The following is a 26,030-nucleotide window of genomic DNA, read 5'->3' on the forward strand; positions in this document are numbered from 1 at the left end:
GTGAGCTGTTTGCCCAACGGGGCTTTTGTTCTGGTCTACCAAAAACTGGAAAAACCTGTTAGCGTGCAGGCTTTTTTTTTTGGTTGGTTGGTTTTGATCTTCCTCTCCCATTGGCAGCTACGGCTTGTACACATGCGGACAAGGTGGTGCCTGCCTTTCATGTGGAAGGCCGCCTTGCAGAATCTGAAGGTGTTTTTTTTCATTGCTCCGTAGCCTTTCCAGCCTCACGAAAGCTCTGGTGGATACTCCAGGAGTTCAAGTCTGCTTGTTCTGCACGGAATGAACTTAGGTCATTATTTTATTTTTCTTCAAGCAAAGGGAGGGTGTTTGAGTATGGCTCAGGTCCGGCCTTTGGAATAATATTTTGTAGGCTCCGGGAGATCTACAGAAGCCAGCCCTGTGGTGCAATGTAGCTGCTTGGATGCAGAAGCTTGTCTCCTTTACAGCAGCTGCACACAGGGTAGGGTTGACATCTGTAACACCAGACAGCAAGTTAGTGCAAAGCGTGGACAAGCTGGGAAGAAACTCGTTGCTCCATCTCTTTCCTTTTCATCTTGCTTTGGAACGAGAATGGGTCAACTGTGTGGACGGTGCGTGCAGCTGCTGCGCGACTTCGTGGCCTTTGTTCAGAGGATGTCCTCGGACCTGGTGCGCAGCATTAAGGAATGCTTAACTCTGATAATCAAATGCTCCTGCTTGAAGCAGAGCAGCTCGAAAGCCAGGCAGCTGTACAAGCCCATCCTGCAGCCTCACGAGCGGGTGACAGCACAGGAGTTTCTGCAGCATATCGAAAGAGGTAGGAGCACTTGTTGTTTGAAAGGGATGTGAAAGGGCAAGGAGATGCTTTTGGGGGGGTTGAAAAGAGATTGCTGTCTGAGCTGCTCTGGCATGGCATGGAGCAGCTTGGTGGTGTAGGAAAGGGCAGAGCTACAGAGCACTGTGTGTATGGGACACCTAGAGCTGGAGTGGCATAGCAGTTGGCCTGGGTAGAAATGGTCAGCCCCTTTCTGCTGTGCCACCACTGTTAAAACATAATCCATGTAAATATGTTTCTTAAAAGCAAGTCCTTCTGGTAGCTGAAGTTAACTTTTTGAGCGTCACTAAAGTCACAAAGCTGGAAAGAGGCTGTACGACACTGCAGGAGCCCTGGGCTGTTACAGGCAAACTACAGCGTGGTTCTGGCTGAGTTGTGAACATCCGTCCCTGTACTGGCTGCAGCACACCTGGGGCTGCGCTGAGGGTGCCTGCGTTGTACATGGGGATGGTCAAAGTCACCCTGGGACAAGTGCCATGGGGCTCCCAGGGCTTCTCAGTCTGCAAGAAAATGGTCTGCAGTAAGGGCTTTTGTGGAAATGTTCAGACGCGAGGCTTGAACACAATCACAGGATTCTGCTTGAATCAGAGTAGATCCCATAACTCTGTATAAATCTCCTCTGCTTTACATGTTAACTCTCTAATCCCCCCTTTATCTTCCTTGTGTGTCCTCTCTATCCTTTCCTAAGATACAATGTATTAATAGGAAAGCTTTTCTATTATTATTTCATTCCTACAATCACAGAATGTCTTCTTGGATGGGTGCATTTTGTTAGTTGTCCAGCCTAAAATCATTTCTTGTCTCAGACTTGAAGGGGGGGGGGCAGTTGCCTGTTTGTTTTTGCTTTGATCACACATATTGTGTTAAGCTTAACAACCTTGGGCTAAAGCTAATAGACAACATTGCAGAGCCTTCTACTTTCATTTGCGTGAAGGGTGCGGGACACCACAAACTACTATTTCTTTACTGGCCTTTTTGACATAAAACCATCTTGTGAGGTCGACCAAGAGAGACATTTACCCTTGGTATGACACAGTTAATGCTGTTTGGAATGATCTGTCATGGAATTACCTCTGGAATGACTGTTTTGATGCTGATTGTTTGGAACATGCATGGATTAGCCTCAGCTGCTGTCCTTACTCTGTGAGTGCCGGGGTCCCCGTGCTGTTGATGTGTTTCACTGACTGTTGCCTATCAAGCACTGGCTAAATCCTGAAGTCCGTATCCAGAATAGGACTAGACCTTTCAGCTTTGTGTACAGTTTTTCCAGGGATGAACATTTTCTTCCAAAGACTAGCATGCTCCTGACCATGTAAAAGTGCCTTGACAGTATCCCAGTTCAATTGACAGATCAGGTGCAAGGAAGGGATGGTCTGGAAAAAACAGTGAGAACAATATGGCCCTCTGTAGCACGCACAAGGGTGCTTCCTGAAAAGAGTAAGTGTATGTCTTCCTGAGAAATCCCTTACTCTCTGAGAGGGGTCTACAAGGGGCTGGTCCATCTTGGCTCCTGAGGAGCTGGGGTACAGCAGCAGGGAGCCTTGAGCTTCTGTGGCAGCAGTGCAGAGGTAGCCATGCATGCTCTCAGCAAGGTCCCAATGTCCGTGAGAGCAGATACACAGGAAGAAGAACCAGGGCTAATTCTCTGAGGGACCAAATCCTGCTGCCAAGATAGATAGAAGCACAGAAATCTCAGAACGAGAACCAAGACACATCCCTCTTTAGCACTTGCCTATGTATTTTATTCCAAGATGAGGCAAACCCATCCTCAATTTTGGAAAAATTATAATAAGCAGAGAGCCAACATTTGGACAGTTTGAGTGCAAGGAATGACTTTGTGGTTGGTCATACTCAGTTGTTAGCTAGGGCAGCAGATGCTTGATATTATATGTAGGTAAAAATGCACAGCTACGTGGGAGATTCAGATAGTCAATGTGTGAGGAATGGAATTAGACCACAGGAAGTGTTGTTTTTTTCTCTAAAACCTTACACGCACTGGCCTTCCCTTTGTGTTTATTGTTAATTATTAAACAAAACTGAGCTTTATATGAAGCAGTTCTTCTGTGGAACACTTACCTAACCCTGAAGGTAGGAGTTTGTTACTCTTGACATGTCAGCAGCTTCTAATGGCTTGAGATATTGTCTGAGTTTTGCATTGAGGCATGAAAGCTCACACTCCTCACATCGCTCACATCTCTGTTATCCCATGGGAAGTAAAGCAGCTAGATCTTGTTGTTCAAAGAGATATTTCTATCTTTAAAATAACGCTTTAATCTCTTGTCTAAAAATACATCTTGAACTTGTGTGCTCCACCAGTGAATTATACTACATGACCTTTTCAACAGTTTGTATTGTTGAGCATTGGTTCAATGCCCCCCCCCCCCTTTTTTTTTTTTCTTTTTGCTGTTCCATTCCATGCATTACAAGCACATCATACAGTGACTTACAGAAGTCATGCGTGACTGCTGTTGCTGTACTCTTGATGGCTATTACTGAATATCTGGTTTATTCCTACTGTCATTCTCAAGAAGAGGTAGATTCATGCTAGGAATTTGAGCCTGAGGTAAGTCCATTTGCAATCCATGTTGCTGTTCCCTTAAATTCTTTATTATAGTGCAATAGAACCACAGCAAAAATAAAAAGTAATAAATTAAAAATATGTACCTGTTCTATAGCTTATAAGTAAGAACACCATTTTCAGTATTATTTCAGTATATATTTTAACAAAGATCTTCTGCGATTCAGGAAGAGATAAAGAGTTTTATGGAGAGCGAGAACACCTGCATTTATACTAGATTGCATAAAAGTGTCTAAAGGTTATAATTTATCTTGCTTCCAATCACTAGTTTCAAGAACATCGTAAGAGTCATTGCCAAGGACAGGTTATTCCAGGTTCCTTTATTGCAGCTGCTCCTGGAAACATGAATAAGGACAGATGGTCTATGTGGGGTTGTTGCAGTACAAAAATCTTTACGTGTTTTTTGGCTGTAAACTTTAATTTCTCTGTGTGAACTAACCTTTTTCAAGTGTAATTGAGTCTGCGCTGTAACTGTATATCTTTAGGTTTTGAAATGTCACCACTTGGAAAGGACCCTCTGGAAGCCTTGAGGACCTTAGCTTTCTCAGAAAACCCGGGTTTACAGCAGTCTGCTGCTCTCTATTACTTGCACATGAGCCAGCACAGTAAGTTATCTCAGTGCATTAGAAATTTTTCACATAATTATAAATAAAACTATCTTTTCAAACTGTGAAACTTCCTTAGATTCATTAATCTTTTTTTTTTTTTTTCTTTCATGCTGTATTGCTTGCCAAGGAAAATGGAAAAGGTGTCATTGCCATGTGGGCAGAATCATGATAGGTTTTGCTATGAGAAGATATCTCTGATCATTATAAAAGATTGTCATTTACTTAATTATAATACTTCTGAAAAAAAAATCAGCAAAATCCTAAGTAGTTAGAGTCAGTGTATTCTGAATCTTCTGAGAGCAATGCAGTTAAAAGTCTGGTGGCAGGAAATGGACTAGTGATCTTTTAAGGTTTTATATTATATAATTTTTTGGAAGAGGACAAAGCCCTGGAGGCCAGATTGTAGTGGAGACAAGGAGGAAACATTACGCTGCGTACCCACTACTACTTGGGAGCACTGGGCTCCTGAGGTAATTTTTAAACAAGTAGAAGTCGGCCTTGATATGCCAAATAAAATTTCAGCAAGAGTTTGGGTCCTACATAAAGGCAGAAATAGCAGCATCAAGAAGAATGCTATTTATTTACTTATTTGTTTGTTTATTTTTATTTTACCTCAAGCTTTATCCCATGTATTTTTTCTGGCTAAAAAGTGCAGACCGCCACAACATGGGGATCTGCTATGAGGTGGAATGACCTGTTTGGTAGCAAGGCATGTTGGTTCTCTTCCCATAATGTTTTTGAAGTACTTGATTATTCAAAACCTTTTCAAGAACTTTGGCCTGTTTTGTCAGTAGCATTATAGTTTAAATGATGGGAACACCACTCAGCCCACTTATGGTAGCACCTGAGGCCCAAGACAGAAAAATGTGAGAAACCCTGGTGAAGGGTGAGACTCCTGAGTGTTTCCTCTCATTCCTGCAGTGAATATTCCCCTGCCAGCAGAGCATCTGGAACCCTTCTATGCCTTACTACGGTCTGCTGACCTGGAGGTGCAACAGATGTCTTCCTTGTCCCTTGTCAACTTTTTGCTGGAAGGAAATAGTGAGTAATTAACAAAATATTTCCTGTTCTGGTGTAAAAGCTTCTCTTCAGCAAGACTTAGTGCAGAAGTAGGGCACATCTCTATAGCTAGGTCTACACAAATCCAAATTCCTGTTTTTGCGCTCTAGATAGGACAGGTGTGAGTCTGTTTCTGTTTGCAAGCCACATAGATTCTGGTGTCATCAGGATATATTTGGCCCCCAATGCTATATCATGTGGCAAGAAATCTTGGATCTGTGTGCAAAGGCTGATAATTTTTTCTCAGGCTGATGTGGGAATAGCTTTGCTATTCTCATTCTCGGATTGAGAGCCCACCACTTAACTTTTGAAGCAATAGGTACAGTGCTCAAAAACAAACTCAGCCTATGAGGTGGTACTCATTTCCCTGTTATTTATTAACTGAACCTCAGTCTTAAATTGCTTACAGATTGGGAAAAAAAAATGTTTAGGTGTTTAGTAGAATTTGCTTTATTCTGTAGCTAGTAGGGCCCACTTAATTGAGATTGGGCCTGGGAACTGCAGGTGACACACTTCCAATACAGTTTGATTGACAAGGCATTAACACCCCACAGCTCCTCAATGGAGAACTTATTTCATCTACTACTGCTCTCTCTGGCACCTGGACTACAACAGGTATCTATCACTCTGTCCCCTACAAACAGAAGATTAGTCTTCATTGAAACTATTTTTTTTATTTCCTTTTCTTTTTTTTCAAGGATCATGTCACTATTTACAGGTTAAAAAAAATTACGGTAGACTTCAGAAATAAAACGGGGAGCATCTGAGTAAATTGTGAACCTGTTGGAAAACAGCAGTTGTATTTTCATGAACCTTATGTTTGAAAACAGACTTGCTAGCAGAAATGTTTGGGAGCATCTGAACTACGGCCTGTGAACATCTCTTACACTCTTTCATGAGTCTGAAGATAAATAAGCAACCCAAGCTAAGGGACTGTGAGTGCCTTTCAGGCTGTTTCTATGTTAGGTCCATTTTGCGTAATCATAATATATACCCCAAAGCAATCAAAGGAAGAAGATATATTCTTTCCACAAAGACATTAACTGTTTACTTTCTGATTTGTCCATTTGTTTTTGAATTTATGAATAGTTGACAAAGAACTGGTTGTGCAAATGGGTTTACTTGAGCCAATTCTGGACCTACTTGAGTCAGAGGATCCCACTGTCCAGTGTAATTCCTGTGCCTGCACCATGACTTTGGCTGTTTCAGGTGAGTGTGCTGTTCTTTCCCTTTCTCCTCTGCAGTGAATTCATTCAACTCTTATGACATATTTCAAGGTGACACAACTTATTTGCAATTGCTTTGAGTCAAAAGATGCAGCAGCAAATTTTAGTATTCTTATATCAGTAATTCAACCTGTTAAGATTCTGGTTAAGATCTTTTTCTCAGCCAAGCTCATTTAAAACTCCTCTTGTAGATGAGGCTCTTCATTTATCTTCATAGCCCTTATGGGCATAAAGTATATGTTCCAGAAATGGAACATAGCAATTCCATCTGCTGTTTTGGGATACCACATACCTCAAGCATTGTTACAGTCAGAAGACATACATAAATGCTGCAGAAGTTGCATTTTGAATTCATCTCTTCTGAAATACAGGTAACCAGAAACGTGCAATAATCCAGTTGGGGTCTCACCGATTTTTTTACTGTGGCAACCAGGGAAATATATTGTGTGATACATCTGATGATTACATTTGCTCGTTTTATGATTGCATCACGGTGATATTGTCATCCTGCATCTGATTCAATCACTTAGTCTTTCTCCTCCTCTGCTGCTATTTCCTGCAGACATCAGTTTGTTAAGGGTCTGCAACAAAGCTCAGCCACAGTTACCAAAAGAAAAGTTACCACATCGGTCTCCCAGAAGGGTGAGAGAGGCATGCTGGATGTGTAACTTTCTCACTTAGGTATTTATGTTACAAAGGCGGATAGGCAGGATCCAACTACATGAAAGTGCTGATTTGCATTTTATCCCATCTTTCATTTATCTGCAGGTTTTAAAATATTTTTCCCTTTGAAAAATATTTTTAATCATTGCGTATTATTACAGTCAGGTTAAGTACACTGTATACTACATTACTTTGTATGGAATGCAAATTACCTCATTTAAATGTCTTAATCATCTCATCACTAAAATTTTAGATGCCTTGCACTAGGAGGACTTTCTTTATGTATGGTCAGTGGAGTTTTGCTCCTGAAGATCTACAAAGCTAGATCCCTTTGCCTGTTTTAAGCAGCACACAGAGGAAAGGACTTCTTTGGGAACCCAAAGATATTGTTCAGTCCTGAAGGCACTCTGTCCCTCCTAGACGTCTCTGTCTAACACAGGTTGTTGCGAACCCTCAGCCACTACAGAGGCAATTTGCCTTCATTCTCTGTTGAGGATGGTCACCTAACACCACTGCATGCTCTTTAAAAAGCTAGTGTATTTCTGAGCACAAGTAGTTCACGTTAAACACTCAAGAAGCTTTCAAAATGTATAGGAAGTCATCTGCTGAACAAAGAGGTAGGCAGTGCTGCAAACAGGTAGGCTGGGTTGCTGCCTGGGATTTAGAGCAGGCTTGAAGATCTCTGTCTCAGCTTAACTAGGTTTTAAATGGACTGGATACATTTATTTCTTTTTCAGAATATATTTTGCTACCATTGCAGTGAGACTAAAGCAAGAAGCAATTCACTAAAGTTTATTTTAATTCTAACTCACAGACTCTGATATCTTAAAGGGTCCACTTGAGAATTCTGTTTGGTCATGGCCTTCAAGTATGCCCTTCATGCTTCAGAATGATTTTAAAAAGATAAATATGGAAGCAGAACAAAATCAGGAAGATCCTTTAGACAGTTTTGAAGTGACTAAATCTATATATCCAAGAATGGCAATGTGTCTTAACTCTGCTGCAATAAGCATCCAAGACTGTGCAGAGTGAAGCTGTTTAGAAATGTGACTGCAAGTCATACATGTGAACTGCAATGTCCGATACTGACCAGCTGCCAGAAATAGCTAAAAACAAAAACAGCAAACAAGCCCATTCAGATTAAAAGGATTTCAAGGTCAGTTTTTGTCCACCAGCATGTCCAACACCAGCATTTGTCCACGCAGGAAGAGGACATATGTACATTTGCAATTATCTGCAGCTTTTCAACCTGTGAGTGAAACTAATCGGTTCTGGGATAAGAACTCTTCTCAGAGTAGATAAGTGCAGAACTCAATGTTCACAGCAAGGGTGTAGGGAGGCCTGAACTTCTGCACTAAGCTAAACAAAAAGTATGCAGCGCACATTCAAAGCTGTACTGTCGGAAGAACTTTCAAGCACACAAAGTGGAAAGAAAGAATTTATAGACGCAGGTTTCCAGGTGAGTTATTCAAACCCAGCTTGAGTAGATGTTATTGATTGTCCTACTTCAGAGCAGGATAGGAATATGTGTTTCCCTGTCACTATGTACCTCGAAGGTTTTTCTTTCTTTAAGAAACAGAACTGGCTTCCAGGGATGGGGCACGCACAGCTTCTCTGGGCAACCTGTGCCAGTGCCTCACCACCCTCAGTGTAAAGAATTTCCTCCTAACATCTGATCTAAATCTGCCCTGTTTTAGTTTACAGCCATTACTCCTTGTCCTGCCACCACACTCCCCAACAGAGTCCCTCCCCAGCTTTCCTGCAGGCCCCCTTTAGGCACTGGAAGGCCGCTGTAAGGCCTTCCTGGAGCCTTCTCTTCTCCAGACTAAACAACCCCAACTCCCTCAGCCTGAAAATTTCACCAGTGTAATTGCTTTCCATGTGACCCGGCTATTTTTAAATACACGTCTTTTCCCAGAACAATTATTTCACTCAAAATTGAAAATATTTTTTTCAGCATGAAAGGTATTTCCTTAAGTATAAAATATACATGTGAAGGCAAAAAGAACACTAAAAAAAGAACACTATTCTGGAACACTAAGCTAATCTCAACTGAAGTATACTTGAACAGATATCCTGGATCATCTGTGTGTGTCAGTTCCCCAGTATAGAACAACCCCAGATATACAAGTAATGTTTTTTTCTCTTAACTCTCTAAGTTAGTTGGCACGAGGAGTTGATCTGATCCAAATACCTTCACATTTCTTGCTTTCTTGTGCTTCATGTTTTTCTAGCAAGCCTTCAGAGACTGGCCATTGTTTAAACAGTCTAGAAATGTACATAAATAAATCAATAGTCTAATAAAACTCCAAAGGACTTCAGTTTTGCTCAAATAAACAATGAACAATATATACTATGGACTTTACTTTTTCCGTTTGTGAAGAAATCTGCAGAATACTGTGATACTGAGAGAAATCTTCACTGGTCTAATTCACATTTAAAAGTCATCAACTTCAAAGAAGAACACATTATTTCAAAATCATGCCATTAGCATGCTTATAAGTAAAAGAGATAAGATACAATCAGTGGAAGAGGACCATAGCGATCTCAGTGTGGCAGCAGGTTATTTGTTGCAAATGTTTTGTTGGCCTCGTGGCAGAGGGGTAGGGAAGAGCACGAGGGAAGGACTCTCTTTTCCAGAAGACTCAGCTGAGGCTACCTACAGTAAGTCCAAAACAAGAGGAGCAGAAGTAAAAGCAGATTTTTTTATAAATTAAATTGTATTTCCTAGCATAGTATAACTTTATCATATGCAGTATATGTATTTAGACAGTATATAAACACATTATATAGTATTTGATATAGTATTTTGTAGTAGTATTTAAGTATTATAGTTACTCTTTTTTTTTTTTTTAATCCAATGGTCTCAAGGGACTCTGCAGATCTTTTTGAAATTCTTCTTGTACTCCAGGATGGCGAACACAACTGTACAACCTAATACACTGCCGTGCAAGGAAGTATCACCACTTCAGTGAAGCAGAATCTTTTCAAATTCCAGTAATTAAGGCAAATTCTATCTTTAAGAAACCTGTGCATTGTTTGTAGCTTTCCCTGGGGTGGTACAGACGCATTCAAAGAGAGAAGGCCCTGAATACACCCTGCTAAATTACTTCAGTATTATCCGTAGTTAATTGTATAGCTTTTGGTTAGCACCTTGTGAATAGCTTGGTCAAACATAGCAGGGATACAAGGCAAGCATGACACTTTGCTAACCCATTTCAGGGGAGTTGCATTGCTTTTATCTTAATCGTCCCACCCACAAAACAAAAGCAGTGAACCAGCTGTAATCTATGACAAATACAGAAATCACAAGTTAGTGTCTTTTGCTTTGAGCTCTTGAAAGTTTTAAGAGGTTCCCTGGAGTATGCAGAGAGGTTTTGATCTACACAAAAGAATCAGAGAAGTGAACTCTAAAGAAATCTAGTCCTGCCAGATGTCCTGCTCTTGATTCTCAGTAAGGTGATACCATGTGGCAATGTCGCATTTCTTCCTTATTCTGATTTTCTTCCCCAGAATCCAACCGAGATGCTATTGGTGCAGCCCGAGGAGTTACACCCCTACTGTCTCTTGCCAATTCCTATGATCCTAGAGTCCAACAAAATGCAGTTGGTGCAATTCTCAACCTCACACAATCAGGTACTTTCTGACTAATTGTTTAGTTAGAATTGCTGAAAGAAAACATCTCACCAATAGAAAAATACATAATTCAAAAGAATTAAGGCAAGAATAAAAACTTATCTGAGCAACAAGTGATTTCCTTTGACTATGGTATTCACTGATGATACCACATAGGCTGATGGTTTCAATTTGGCCTATCTTTAGCTAATGCAGACCCTTTTTTGTGTAGTCCCCAAATAGGAAGGCTTGATTTTCAACCTCAAGGAGGTTAAAAGAGAGAGAAAAAGATCATTTATTAAAGAAATTAAAGAAATTGCTTGGTCTATAAAGCTAGCAGAACATTTGTTGGTACTCTGAAGCCATCTCAGAAGCTTATCCAATGTCAAGCTCTAGGATTGTTTGACTTGTGTCCCTAACTTGATGCTGGATGATTCAAAATATAGATTTTATGGACCTGCTGTTCTTCTCATTAAAAGCTCCTGGGGTTTCTGCTAACAGCTTCAGCAAAAGCAGCATTTGGTCCTCTGCAACAGTACGTGTACTACCACCATACATTAGCTCTCAAACAAGCCAACATGAAATCCCTCCTATCTACACGACGTCATTGTGCCACACAACTAGATAGCACAGTCCTGAGTAATGTCTCTTATCTCTATATGGTAGGGAGAGTGGTTGGCAAGAACTGCTACAGTTGGCTATTACACTTCCACTATTATTCAGAATTTCATTTAAGTTTTGTTTGTTTTACATGGAAATCATGGCAAACTTTGTACCTGAGTTTTTTCAGATTCTCCAACAGTTCAGATTAATGGTTTGATCTTGGAGGTCTTGTCTAACCTTAATGATTCTGTGATTCTCTGAACAGGACTAGCAGAAAACCAGCAAGGGCGTAATCAGTCAGCCTGGTAGTCATTTTGTTAAAATTACTGCATACTGCTGTCTTGTACAAACTCTCAACGCTGTGCTCTGAAGGTTGGATAAGCGTCACCACTCACTAGTGTCTGACAGTTGTGCATATACCTGTTGAATGATGCCTCTAGATGAGAGGGAGGGAAGGGAAAGGACACAGTAACAGCACCTTGTGTTGTTTTTTTAAATGGCAGAGAGGATCCAACAGGTCCTATGCAAGGAAGGAGCCCTGCCGGTTCTCATCTTTCTGCTGGAGTCTCCTGACTCAGAAGTGCAGGTATGGCTCAGACAGGTCAGAGTTTCAAATAGGAGCAGTGTGACTGTAGGGAGAGCACAAACCACAGAACTGGGAAATGGAAAGGTGGAGAGAGGGGAAGGTTTCTCTAGAGAAGTGGGGCGGCATGTGAGAGCATCCTGGTAAAACCCAGCTTGGTCAGACACCATCTATTCAAAACGTGTGATTTGTTTAGCTCCACAGGAGAAAGTTCATAATGCCAGCACACACTAAAGCATGCACAGAATTGTTCTGCAGTTACCTTTCTGCGTCTTTTGGACCATCAGACCAGTTGCTGATAGGCCTGTTCCGCTGCTTTTTTGGCATCCTTTGATCTTCCACTCTAAGTAATTTTACTAAGTGTTTTAGAAACCATAACTTGCAAAGTGTTTTTTTCTCATTATTATAGATGCCTGGGAAATCTTCTTATTTTATGCCTACCCCAGACGCCTCTTTGTGGTTCTGCATGCTTAGCAGAGATCTGGTTCTTGGTTTAAAAGTTTGCTGATGAAAAACTATAAATCAGAGTTGTAAAGCTTAAAATCCGCTATTTCATTCATTCAGAGAAGCACAGGATTGTTTCCTCCACTGTTTTTATTATCTCTGTTCAGTTCTCTAGTAAAAGTCTGAAGTGCTGGAGCCTTTGGAATTGCTTTCCCTCATACTCATCTTAATATTTCCTTCTCTGCAGTGCAACCTGTTTCTTCTAATTATACCTCCCCAGTAATACATGCTTTAATATATATAATCCTCCCTAGCGTTAATGTTTAGATCCTTTGAAAATGATCTCTCGGCATGCTAGGGCAGTGACTACATCCAGCCTCAGTAAAACAAAGTATACATATAATACAGCAGATGTAGGTGAGCTAACTTAGGTGTGAGCAGCGGGGTAGCTGCAGCAGCTCAGCACATTCCCAAATACCCAGGGACCTCACGGGTTTGTGCAACATGCACTGCCACAGCACGACTGCCGCTGCTTGTCCTGGAGGGAACCCACTCAGACTGTTATCAAGCCTACCCAACAAAATACCTGAAGATGAAAAGCCACTTTATTTTCATCAGTTCTCAATCCGAGCATTTCCCTGATTTACTTCTACGCTCTTCAGTGTCATCACTGTGACTGCTTCTCTCCCCACGTTTTTCTTGGTTGTCTGCAGTATTACAGCTGTGCTGCCCTGAGTAACATAGCAGCGAATGCTCAGCACCACGAAGCCATGCTGAGAACTGGTGACAGATTTCTGCTCCGTGCACTCACCGCTCTCTTATCCTCCCCTGTGGACAAGGTAAAGCTGTAGCTTTTTCTTTGTGTGAAGGTTTAGCATCAGAGCAGAGCTATAAAACTCGACTACCAGTTTCAGCCTTGCACAGTTCCTCTTATCTACTGCACCGAAGCCTCTGTGGCATCTTCCCCATGAGGAAAGATACATACATGTAAACATATATTGGTTCTATGAGGGCTACATATGGAGAAAAAAAAGGGAAATCATTGAAGTCCTGGACACTTCCTTTAGGCTAAGATTACCTATTTTCCTTAAACTTGAAACTCTGTGTGAAATGCTCTGTTCAGGCTCTCACTATCTTTGATCCTTGTGTCTGTGACTGCAAGTATCTGGAGCACCTATTATGCTACTACTACTCTCTCTCTCTCCCTCTCTCTTTCTCTTTCAGTATACTTAGCTTTGACTATATGGCTTCAAAGCCTAACATCTAGAAAATCTTGCTTTGCTGGGAGCCATACACTGAAAAAGCTTCAGTAAGATCCAATTCAGGATTTAAAGGGGAGAACTTTAAATTCTGTGTAGTCCTTCCTAGTTGGGAAAAAAAAAAAAAAAAGCAAACGAGGAAAACAAATTCAGTCCATATATTTTCTTGTAATTGATTTGACATTTCTAAAATAAACCAACAACTGAACCTCACTGTCTCTTCCTCATCAACAACAGGATGACTGATGCTAGAGGAAGTTAAAATTGATTCATCAAAACTTTGACCAAAAAAAAGTGTACAAAAACTTGTGCTCTGAAGATAATGTGGTAGCTTGCTAGTGTTGTCAGATTTATTTTGAGTACAATAGCCAAGACCATGCACTATTGAATCCACTCTTTTTCTCTCTCTCCCCCTCTTTTTTTTTTTTTTTTTTTGTTTGTTTGGCACAAGCAGGTGTCAAGCCAGGCATGTGTTTGCCTAAGAAATTTGGCTACCAGTGGTAAGTAATATCTTGGAGATAAACAAAACACACTTTTTCCTTTCTGTCTCTGCCTTTTCAAGCAAGCAGGGTGAATTGGGAACCTTTCACATTAAAAGCAGAGACACTCATTTCTGCTCTTTAGTTGGATGTTATAGGAAGAAGGAGGTGCAGCGTGCCCAGCTAAACCTGCCTCAGAGCTCCCAGGCAGGAGGAGCAGTACCCAACGTGAGAGAGTCAGCACAAGTCTTGCATGCACAGAGCCCTTCTCTCCCTTCCGTGTTTCCCAGTCATTAAACCTGATCAGGACAGAATGTCTCCTGAAATTGCTGCTTGAGTAGGGGCCTGCCTTCTCCCAAGGCATGAATCTGCCTGTCATTAAACAAAGTTTTCTCCCAAGCATTTGTCATCCTCTTAAAATATCCTGTCCTATTAAATGCCCGTGATCCATTCCTGCAGCGTACTCTGGAGATGAAAGCAGAGCAGCCGCACTCTCAGTGCCAGAGCCTTAGGGTCCGGAGTAGAGGTGTTCATCTAGCAATTGCAGGGGCACCTCACTTTGAAGCTGTCACAGTGACTGCGGAGCTGGGTGTGAAGGCACTGCTGCTTCGCTCCCTGGCGTGGTCTCTGTGGCCTTTGGGACTCCATCTGCTGGCTGCTCTGGCGGTGCCTCCGGTGCCAGGGCACGCTAGCTGAGGTTGCAGGGCAAGCGTTGTAAAAGGGCCATGACTGAGACAGGCGGAGCTCGGGGAGGCCTTTCCGTCTGTGCAGCAGGAACTGCTGCTTTCCCACCAGGCCTTAGGCCAATGAAGCACTCAGAAAATGTCCCTCGTTTCTTTGCACCAAGGTTCAGACACAAAATGAAGGGTGTCCAAAGCTGCTTTCAAACCTGCATTGATCTTTTGGCAAAAGGAGCCCACAAATGAGGTTTAATTCTTACAGCCAAGTACCCAGCGTTGTCCCGTCACACAGAGATCGGGATGTCCCTTCTAATCTCATCACATTTCATCATCATCTTCCCAAACCAGTGGACACCCAGGCTGAGATGGTCTCCCAGGACGTCCTGCTCAAGCTGTGCTCCCTCCTGGCCTCTGGCAGCGAGGACGTGCGGCGTGCATCCATCGCCCTGCTCTGGATACTGTCCCAGCACCCGCACAACCAGGTAGGGGAGCTCGTCTCTCAAGACCCTAAGGGAAAGAGCAGTTCTGGCCACTGCCTGCATTAACACAGTTAGGGCAAATCTGCCAATGAAACACATCCTGTGAATGACCAATAGACTTTGTGAGACCTCCCAACCCTTCTCCCTCCTGCCCCAAATGATGAGGTTTTTGAGTGGATGCCACCCTGCATCCACTCACTGTGTTCCCCTTGCTCTTCAGACAAGAGGTCTCAAGGTTTATTTTTTATTTTTTATTTATTGATTTATTTTTAATTAGGATCAAGATAATTTAAAAGCCTATCTATCTTAAGCTAATTCACTCGGACTTTCCTGTGTCTCCTCACGGCCTCAGATACAGGATGGTTCCTTTGCCCACACTCAGGGCAAACACCACCATTAGCAGTGCAATACCATGCAAACACACAAAGTCTGACTAGGGATAAACTACAGCAAACAAACAAAACAGACACTTCTGCTGTACTTTCAACCTCCACATAAAACAGCAAAACCAGTAAGTAGCGATTGACAAATTATTATTTTTAAATATGCTTTTCCATTACAGTGTTTAAAGGCATCCTTAGGAACATGGACATGAAAGGTTTTTGGTAGGTATCTTAAGCTAACTGTAACCTCTTAGGAGTGATAGAGTTTGGTCAGATACAGAAAAAAAAAAAAAAAAAAAGAACAAAAAGAAAAAAAAAAGAGAGAAAAAAAAACCAAGAACCTGTCCTGTCAGGTTGCTTTAAGCAGCAGTGACAGCCTGGGTAACCACAGCTGGCCTTAGTGCTTTTTGTGGCTGAGATTTGAAATGTCCCCAGGGTACTGGAGTGCCTTACGCCTTGCTACATGTACACAGCACGGTACAAGCCAAATCCAGCCTCCTCGAACTCGGGGACACAATGGAAAAATTGGGAAAGCTGAACACCTCTGAAGCAGCAGAGTTTCCCAAAGGCTTTGCGCAGGCCGCGTCAGCACCAAACACCCTCGTGGCGTGTGAACTGCCTCCTGCAGCCGCACACAATCTGCTCTCAGCAAGCTTACCACTGAACTACGCTGAGTTAGCTAGGGGCTATTTGCACAGCAAAAACATTACTACATCTCCAGGTTTGTTCTAGTGAGCAAACAGGGCCGGCCCCGAGCAGCGAGCGTGGCTGCTTTGTGTGAGCAAGCCCGCAAGCTCTGAGAAGAGGCTGACCTCTCCTTCCTCACACCCTGCCTCCCCACCTCCGTGCCTGCTCTGGCCTGGTTTTTCAAGGCTTTTCAAGGTTTCTTTCACTCACCCAGACTGAATTCTGAGTGCCTGAAAGAGGAATTTCTCCATGGGAACAGCTGTTGGAAAACAAAACGCCGCACAAAGCTAACCTTTACAACCAAGTCAAGTGATGCTTGAATTATTGCAACTGCCACACAAGATACAATAGAGCAGAATTCATCTGCCCTTTTGTTACCACGAATCAAACCTCCAAGAGCGCTTTGCACGAGTTCCCCTCCCCTTTCCTTTGGTCCCCTGGCCTGGCTGCTGACAGAGATTCCAACTTCCCTCCTGCAGGGGAATTTTACTCAGCCAAAGGACAGTCCAGCCCTACAACACTAAGGAAAGAGTCTCTGTAGGAAATGGCCTTTTAAATCACATTCCTGTCCTGGAAGTCAGAATGATGAGGATCTGTCAGCTCCAGGTGATGCTGCAGACTTCCCACTCCAGGTGCAAAGAACTTTGCTTCACTCCCATCGCACTACCTAGCAAACAGGGGATAGATAATATCTACCCTGGCAAGCACTGCCTCCCCAGGGGGGTTGAGTACAGAGTTGCAGTTCTGAGCATAGGTGCTGCTGGAATGCTTTTCCTTTCTCTTTTATTTTGAATCTGTGGAGAACCTAGGTCAATACTCATTTGAACCACTCAAAACACTTCTACTCAGATTCTCTCATGGTTCCCTCACACTGTGCAGGCCTGAGCCAGGAGACAAAATCTGGATCCCAGCTGCACAACAGCCAAAAAACGAGGTTCAGCAGATTTTAGAGTACTGTCTCTTGCTGATGTAGGGCTACCTAAACTGAAGAAGCTTGGCCGGGAAGTCATTATATATTGGAAAGTTCATTTAGAGTCTGTAGACAATTTCCTCCTCTCAGGCTGCAGCAAATCAAATAATGGTACTGTAGTCAATGGGATTATATAGAAAAAAGGACACACAGTCCAAAAGCACAGAAAACAGTCATTAATGGTAATTGAATTGGATAATCTAATATGATGTAGTTTCTACTGTTGAAGAGAAGTAGAACTAGAGAAAGTTTACAGCCATACCTGAATATAGGATTCTTTCAATGCTCTGAGTTTAGCCATAGTACTGCCTTTTCCATCTATTTCCATGTCTGATTTTAGGATTGCTGGTTGTGACAGTGCTTAAAATGAACATAAGTGAAGATGTCAGGTAAAAGAAAAGAAGATATAGTTCTGTGATTTAACCTAAGGAAAAAAAAAAAAAAAGATGCATGTTACACTATTTTTAAAGACCTCTTTTCATGTTTTTATGTGATCCCAACATTTTCCCAGACTCAGAATTACTCCATTTTTCTCAGTTGTATATTGGACTGATGACTTGTTTTACACTGAACACACTTGCCAATGTCACATTTTCTAAGTAACGTGAATAAAATAGCCTGTTACTAATGAACATGAGAACTGCACAAAGAACTCAATATTCTTAAGGAAAACAGACTGAAAGAAAAAATATCCCAAGAGGAAATCTTACATTGCTTTCAACTGTAAACCTAACCCAAAGCCTGCTGAGATCAGGTTTCTCATGTAACCAGCAGTGTTCCCTTAATCCATTACTGTTACTGAGGAAACTGCCTGGGCAGTGACCCAAACTGTGAGGTCTGATCCATTTAATATCAATATGGTGATTGGAGGAAGAGTACATTCAGGGAGAAGGGGACTCAGTATAAGTCCCTCTAAAATATCCACCACAGAGTAGAGAAACTTATGTATCATCTCAGAGGATGCCGGTCAGAGCATGTTACTAAATCGATGCCTGATCACCAAACGTCCTAAATGTGAACTCTGTTACTGTTGGGAAGGTAAATTGCCAGGGTACTGAAGGACACAGTGCTGCTGCTGCTGCTGCTTCTCCAAGTACTCCCTTTGCCTTCCACTCCTCCTTCCACTCGGGATCACACATCCTTCCCCTGGCTACAATAGCTACTGCTTGCATGGCACAGCAGCCCCTGGGGAGTGTTTGATGCAAACAAGTTGCTGCAAACGAAGAATAAATTCTAGACATTTAAAGAGTAAAAACTGGACCTTAGAGACTCCAGCTCTCTATAGCAAGTGCCAGTCACTAGACCATGTTTTGGGAGGAAAGGCACTGGGTGCAGCTGCTTTGCTGCTGGATTAAATGAACTAAGTAATACCCTTCTCACATTTTGCTGCAAAGTTGCATTGCTGTGCGTTGGCACTGTCTGTACGGGGTGTAATGGAAATACTGCTTGCTCTTCCCAGGATGCTCTGGTGTGTGCAGAGCTGCTGCAGAGCCTGGGGACGCTCCTGTCAGCACACACGACAGACCCTGTGATTGCTGGCCATGCTGCTTGTATCATCAAAAACCTGAGCCTTTCCAAAAACAGGCAGGTGGGTACCCCTTTTTTTTTTTTCCCCTGGGATGCTGCAGTTACATTTATATAAAATCAGCATTACCCACTGAAGGATTTTATTATTATTGCTTATAAAACATATGCTAAGTATACTCTGCACAAAATTGTATGAATAAAAGGACCTGATGTGCCATGGGGAAAGGTTTTACTTTTCCAATACAATGCAAACATGCTAAGGAAAACAAGAAATGTCTATTTTTTTTTCTATAAGTGATGTGTTTACCTAATTTGAATGACCACATCATAGATATAAAACATATTTCTAGCAAAGATATTCCAAACTATTTAATCCAGGAAAATCCGTGGTTGGTTACAAACTGAATCCTGATTTCCTAGCTCTCACTCTTCAGATGCCTTCAGTTATCTATTTACGGGCTTCAAAACTGATCTAATTTCACTCCCAGTTTGTTAAATATATTCCCAGCTACTGATGTATATTATGTCTGTTTGGCCAGATACTTGTTGTGCCAAGATGCTACAGACCTCTACTGCTGAATTTGCTTCTAATGAAATCCATATCCACAGATGCATTTCTCTTCTCCTCACCTCTAAAGGATATTCGGTTCTCTTAGCCACTTTTAGGAAGTACCACATTTCTATCACCTTGATCAAATAGTGCCACTAGAAACAATCAATTTGAGGGGGATGGGGGAAGGGAATGCACCAAAATCCTTGTCTCTGCCCTTTGCTTCACTTTCTAGTACACACTTTTGGGGACTTAATTACATTTTTTTCCTTCATTCATTATCCAATTACTGCTAGTTCCAGAGACTGCTTTCCTGACACATCCAGTGTCTGAAACAAGAATTTTTCTGCTTCTGTGATTTACCTGATTTCAGGCTTAGAAACATCTTTGCCCTTCCTTTTTTTTTTCCCTCTCTCTTTTTTTTGCATTGTTAATTCTCATTCTTGCAGCTCTTGTGCTCTGTTTAGCTTTATCAAGATCAAGTTAGGCTGAAATACCAAACCGCAGTGCAAAATAAAGATGTCTCTTCTGCAGACACAGATTATTCTTGCATTCCTTTGTCCTTCTCTCCCATGAGGTAAGAGAGCACTCAATCCACCTGGAATAGATTTAAACCACTCAAAAGGAAAACTTTGCTATGGGTCTATGAACCTGACTAATGAGGAGGAATGGGACAAACCTTTCAGCAAGTTTCAAATGAGGATGTGAAATTCCAATAAAGTTTTTCACTTATATTAGCAAAGATAGGAATTACATTAATTTTATATAGTTGTGAAATCAATTTTTGCAGGGAAATGCATTTCCTCAAACTCAAGGCCCACATGAGAAGTAAAAAGGGACCATGCTTTCAAAGTTTGCTTTGGAAAAACTGCCATATTTGTCAGTTAAATTCTGTGACTTCATCCTGTCATCAGCAGGGAGCTGGTTCATTTTCATAAAAGCTTTATAATGTGCCTTGTAACATATTTATCACTCACTGCACAAATGAACCCACAGACAAGAGTAGGAGTGCCAGGTTTCCAGGGTCAGTTCTAAAACACATAAAAGCCCTTGTCACAAGAGGGAAAAAGTGTTGTTTTTATGCCAGCAGGACACAGACTGTGGTAGCTTGAAAGGCAGGAGTCTTGAATCCAACTTAATCACTAAGCAACAAGTTAAAAAATCGCAACATAAAATGAGCATACAAAAAAGATGCTTTCTTTTGTTGACAGTCATCTGAGCTCCCTTATGGAGGTGTGAGCAGCTCCCATTATTGGGATTTCCCTATGAGCTGGAGATTCAACTTCCCGAATAAGTCATCTACAGGTGACTCACTCAGGATTCGTTCCTTGGTCTCAGTGGTTTTTAATCCAGGTTGGCACAGGCTAAGTCTCCTATCTGTTGTCAACTCGGTCTCTAAAACATAGACCCCGGTGCAGAGATAATGCTGGCCCAAACCACTTTTGCCGTAGCAGATTCAACCTAAAAAATAAGGGGTACACAGAAATGTTTACAGAACTCACCTTTGTCAGAGGTCACCTCCTATTTGTGCAGATCAGAGCATTTCAACACTAGAAAGTTTTCAAAGCATTAGATGCAGAGAATCTAATGAACTTCCACATTTCCCCATGTTTAGCCTTGCAGTACTCATGTTATTCACCTCTGCACCAGGACTTTAGCAAACGACAGCCTAATTCTAAACACACAGCCTGATAGGGTGGTAATAAATCAGTGAAATATTTGAGCTCCAAGAGTGATCTGTGATCATGAGAACATCCCATAGACAGCAGGCCCTGGGAAACACCTAAAATCAGGTGATCTCTAAGCAATTCAAAGTGTTTGTCACCTGGCTGCATTAGATCTGGGAGAAGAGAGATTTCCATCATGTTGTCTTAGCCCCCAGTATTGCTCAGAGATATGCAGTACTTCTGAAGCCCTTGGACACCACCAAAACATGATGGAAGTGCTGAACATCGATCTCCTTCTTGTTGCAGAGAATCGTCGAGAGCCTGTGTGTTGAAGGTCTCCTCCAGGCCATGCTTTCTGTTGACATTCGAGAAGACTCTCTTCATTACGTGACGTCTTGCCTTGCTGAGCTGACAAAGCAAGGTAGGGAAGCAACCTCACCACGAATGGCTTCCTCTGAGAAGTGTTCACATCCTTTAGTAACCCCAACGGGAGTCAAAGCCCAGGTCTCTCCTTTAAATTCGCTGGAAGTTTTGCCATAATCTGGTATCTGCCGTAACTGCCATGCAGCCAGTGACATGCCTTATGCCTTATTTAACTCTGCCAGAGGTGCCCAGCAGCTGCGGGACAGACTGGGCCCACTAGGCCAGAGTGAACCTTGTGCACAAAGTGGCGCAGTCTTTCAGAACACAAATCCAACAACGTAGAAATCCCACAGCCTTTCTCTGAATCAAATCCAGTGACCTACCTGGCCGAGAACATGCCTTCAACACATGGCCCTAGGCTTTGCAACCTAGAAACGCTTACTGCAGAAGTTCAGCACTTATTTTCCAACTCTGTAAAGGATTTCCCATTTAGGCACATGGGTTCTGGCAGATTTCTCACCTTCTTTTCTAGGGCACTGGAGTTTCTGCTTACAGACTGCTCTCCTGTCTTTCTGTCTCCTAGAAGGAGCCACGTTACGCATGGTCCAGCGGATGGATGAACCCCTGACAAAGTGCTTGGTGAGACTGGCTGGCCAACTGGAGCATACCGAGCCATCCTTCCAGGCTGCCTCCATCATCCAGCACATGACAGACCACGGTAACTGTCACACAGCATTGACTGTGCTTTCTAAGTTATTTATGGCTGTCTGAAGTGAAATGAGCCTTTTTCCAAAGGAGCTAGCTGTCAGGTACTGAGCAATCTTTAGTATTCCTCTGTCATCTTCCATCTGGTCTCAACTAATTTGTTAGCACAAAAGAGCCTCCACTCACCCTAGAAATACAGACGGAGCAGTGCCTGAGTGCACAAGAAAGCCAAGAGATGAAAAGGGACCATAGATAAAAATCTGAGTCAGGTGTTTGCTGCCCTCTTCAAGCACTACCATTGTGCAGGGCTAGCCCATAAGCCAGTTCTGAGGTCCTTAAAAACAGGTTTAAGCAGAGAGGTGGGATGATGTAAAATACTCCTCACCAAGGAAATAAGAATGTTTCAGACAAGAGGCATTGCTGCATCTTTGTGTGACCTTCTCTGCCTGTATATACAACGTGATGGCATTCCCCACATATAGGAACAGAGGCTGGTAGAGACAATTGCAAGGGTTTTTGTGTTCCAAAATTTTAGATCACTTCTGCTGCCCAACCAGCATGAGGAAAGCATCTTCCTGAACCAAACACTGCTGTTGTAACTCTCAAATTGATTAGCAGGAGCAGTGAAGTGGCTTTTGAGAATGCAGTCTATATATTTTAAATTTCAGTGAGACATAATGAAGAGAGCATAACTTTAACCTGCAGAAGACAAATAGTTTTATGCCCACGGTACTTGCCTATGCAGCTGAGCACCTCGGACTTGCAAGAAAAAGGTGTCCAGATTATTCTTGCTACATTCTCTAAAAAAAAGGATGGCTAGATGTTAATCCTTAGATGTGAGAGAAACTGAAGACTGGAGGAGGGACTCTAATAAGGGAAAATACAAACCTGTTCGATCCTACCATCAAGTATTTGCAACAGAGCGGACTCTCAAGTAGTGATAGAGACCAACAGCATCATTGCTTCACGGATGGGTGAAGCATGAAAGGCTGATCAGTCTGCACGTCAGCACATGCCTCACACAAGGACGGGCTCCCCAGCCAGCAGCCCACTCAGCAGAGATCCTGCACATCCTTTACCTGAAGCACCTGTGCTACCATTAAGGGTTGTTGGAAGCCCTTCGCCATTCCCTGCAGTGACCCTGGTTGTGGCTGAGGGCAGATGGGTCATTGCCGACCTTAAATGTCATTACAACAAACAGTTTTAGAAGTGTTTTAAGGACTCCTGCTGATCTCCAGTTATTCTCCCATTTATGCAGAAAAAATGATGTGTTTGCTGAAGTGTCACATCACAGAGATTCAAGCCTACCTCAAGAATTTTCTTACGCACCAAGAGATTCGCTTCCAGCAGCTGGGCATTTCCACGTTCTGCAGGTTGCAAGCAGGTACGTCCTCGCTGCTGGGCGCTGCCAAATGCTGCCTGCTCCTGTCAGCGGCACACGGGCACGGCCTTGTCACCGCGTGTCACCTGCACTCCCCTGTGGTGACACTGCTGGGCAGCTGCTGCTGGGGCTGGCCCTGCTCACCAGAAGAGACTCGAGGCTGGCTGCTACCTTACCTGTTTTAAAATAACTGAGAATATCTTATAGTAAAGGCAGATTTTATTTATTTATTTATTTATTATTTTGGACTAAAGGCTTTCATTTCTGAAAGAAACAGAACTCAGGTATAGATGTTTTTGTCCAATATGACGATGCGTGGCACTAGGCTCAGCTTAAAAGCTTTTCAATTTTGAAATTTTAGTTTATTTTAATCAAGCAAACATGAGCAGATCACACAGATGGTAAAAGCTGGAAAGTCTTACATCTTTTCTATACTTTAAGTTCTGTTCCTTTTAATATATATAATATATATTTAAGTTGACTAACGATGAGAGATACAATATGGTAATCATATATAATAATATATAGTGTGTATCTTCACAAATGTAGAGCCAGTGCCAAGACCCTGATATGTCTTTGTTTGTGTCTGCTATCCAGAAACAGTGCATAAGGCTGAATTTGCCAACTGTGCTTTAGCCATCTGGATCAGGAGAAGTGAGCAGCAAACATTCTTGAACAGTTGTAGGAATGAAAATTGAATTAGTATCTGCTTTGTGTGGTAGAATGATATTATTCTACCTTCTATATATTTTTACACTGTAATAAGAAACAACTTTATCTAACCAAAAATAGAAGCATTCTAAGCATCTGCATTAAAATGCAGGTGAAGACATTTGGAGAGGACAATTACTGCAGCTTGCCTAACGCTTGTTTTTCCTCTTCAGATCCAGAATTCTCATTAGCATTCAGGAAAAGCCAAATGGCCAAACTCCTTGAGCAAGTCCGCCAACAAACAGAAGAAACACAAGAGCTCCTTAGGGCAGCTCTTTGCCACACAGAGAGTTAGTATTTAAGCCGGGCAGCTTACGAAATCTTACCAGATCCAAGAACCTGAACTTTTAGCAAGGACAACTCTTTTCATTGGCTCCTGTAGTTAAACTTTTCCTGCTACTTGCAGTTTCACTGTACAAGCAGCAAGTGCACAGCACCTTTATGAAAGAGATGTTCCAATAACAAGAATGGGACCAGGTCAAAAGACAATCCCTCGGACGCTTCATCTGCCTGCTTAAGTGTGCTTTACGACCACGGCTACGTTCCTTCCAGCTGCTCAGAAAACAGCTGTTATGCTTGGATAATCTTCACTGGTTTTTTGTTTGTTTTTCCTTCCAAAAATCAGAAAGAGCTGTATTCATGAGGTCTTATTCAGGCAAAAGGCTGATTCTACTGAAAAGGGACCTGTCAAGTATGCAGGCAACTCTACATTCATCTCCATTTTATTTCTGTTCCATGTCTTATTTCAGAGCACACCCCAGCAACATTAACTGAATTAACACGTTCTATAGAAGTAGTAAACTACTGGCAGGCTACTGCAGAAGGTAACTGCAGAGAGACAACTCTCAGAAAAAATACAAACAATTTGTAAGAAGCAAGAATAGGGGAAGCACTATGGCTGATTCTTGCATACACTGCCAGCACCACTGTCCAGCAGAAGAGCTAAGGCACACTGAGGCAGGTAAATGTTATGAGCATTGCACAGAGCATGTTCAGAATATAGCAGCTACCACGAAAGGCCTGTGAGACGCGCATGAGGACAGAAATCTATGTTCTGCAACTGGTACATTATTTCCAAAGGGACCTGCAAAAGGGAAAGTGAACAAATTTGACAAAATTAGGAACTGATCTTATATTTTGATATCTCATTTTAAAAGGAGTAAGAGAAGTGAAAAGTGTATTAGTATGTTTAGTTCTGAATTCAACTAATTTTTGTATGTGTATGTAGGTTATTGAACAGCCTCCCCTTCCCTTTTCTCCAGAGTAAGCATATCTGTCTCATGGTTCTCTTTGCCAATCAAAACAGTATTTTTCAGGAGAAAAAAAAAAAAGGAAAAAAAAAGAAAGTTGTAGCACAGAGCCTTGAACTTATGGGGCACTAGTTTTTTAATGTAGCTTTTTATTTCTAGGAAAAAGGTAATCTAATCATAGTCATCTAATACTACCAATAATTTAATAGTAATCTAATTACACCTTTGATCTATACACTTACTGTTTTTAACGTTGAGAAACTGGCTGGAGCTTCTTGTTGAACTGGCTGGAATACTGAAATTTTGGGATTACTCTTTTATAGTGAATATTGCTCCCAGATGGCACAGTTTCTTATGGAAAAAAAAAATAGAGAAGTTTCCTGTCTTTTGGGGTACTTCTGACTGTGGTACCACTCCAAAACACAGCTGTAGAGCTGCTACTGGGTACAAATACAGAATAAAAGTTGAGGCAGATCTAGAAAAATAATTCTGCCAACTAAGAGCTCACCATTACATTTTACTGTGGCCCAAATCTTTAAGCTTAGGTTTGGTGCATGGGGCAGGCTTTTTTTTTTTAGGTTAATGTTTAATTTCAGTAACTGCAAGTTCTCTCCAATCATAAGGTTAAAAAAAACAACAAAACATTTAAAAGCCTCTCTACAGCACAGCAAAAAGACCTGTTGAAGTACAGGGTAGACAGATCTCAGATAATGCAGTATGGAATTATCAATATTCAAGTGTGACAG

At 42.0% G+C, this 26,030-nt stretch overlaps 1 protein-coding gene across 1 annotated transcript; it reads left to right on the forward strand.

The window, feature by feature from the left end:
* LOC121066789 (vacuolar protein 8-like) lies at nucleotides 1-26,008 on the forward strand. The gene is made up of 14 exons (XM_040550468.1): nucleotides 1-796; nucleotides 3,878-3,997; nucleotides 4,922-5,041; nucleotides 6,149-6,268; nucleotides 10,462-10,584; nucleotides 11,670-11,752; nucleotides 12,907-13,032; nucleotides 13,907-13,952; nucleotides 14,960-15,093; nucleotides 18,590-18,718; nucleotides 21,181-21,295; nucleotides 21,821-21,955; nucleotides 23,201-23,326; nucleotides 24,208-26,008. Exons 1-14 carry the CDS (start codon nucleotides 571-573, stop codon nucleotides 24,327-24,329), a joined length of 1,725 nt encoding a protein of 574 aa, XP_040406402.1. The 5' UTR covers nucleotides 1-570; the 3' UTR covers nucleotides 24,330-26,008.
* Nucleotides 26,009-26,030: the final 22 nt, after the last annotated feature.

The sequence above is a fragment of the Cygnus olor genome, chromosome 3, assembly GCF_009769625.2.
Source record: "Cygnus olor isolate bCygOlo1 chromosome 3, bCygOlo1.pri.v2, whole genome shotgun sequence".
NCBI lineage: Eukaryota > Metazoa > Chordata > Aves > Anseriformes > Anatidae > Cygnus > Cygnus olor.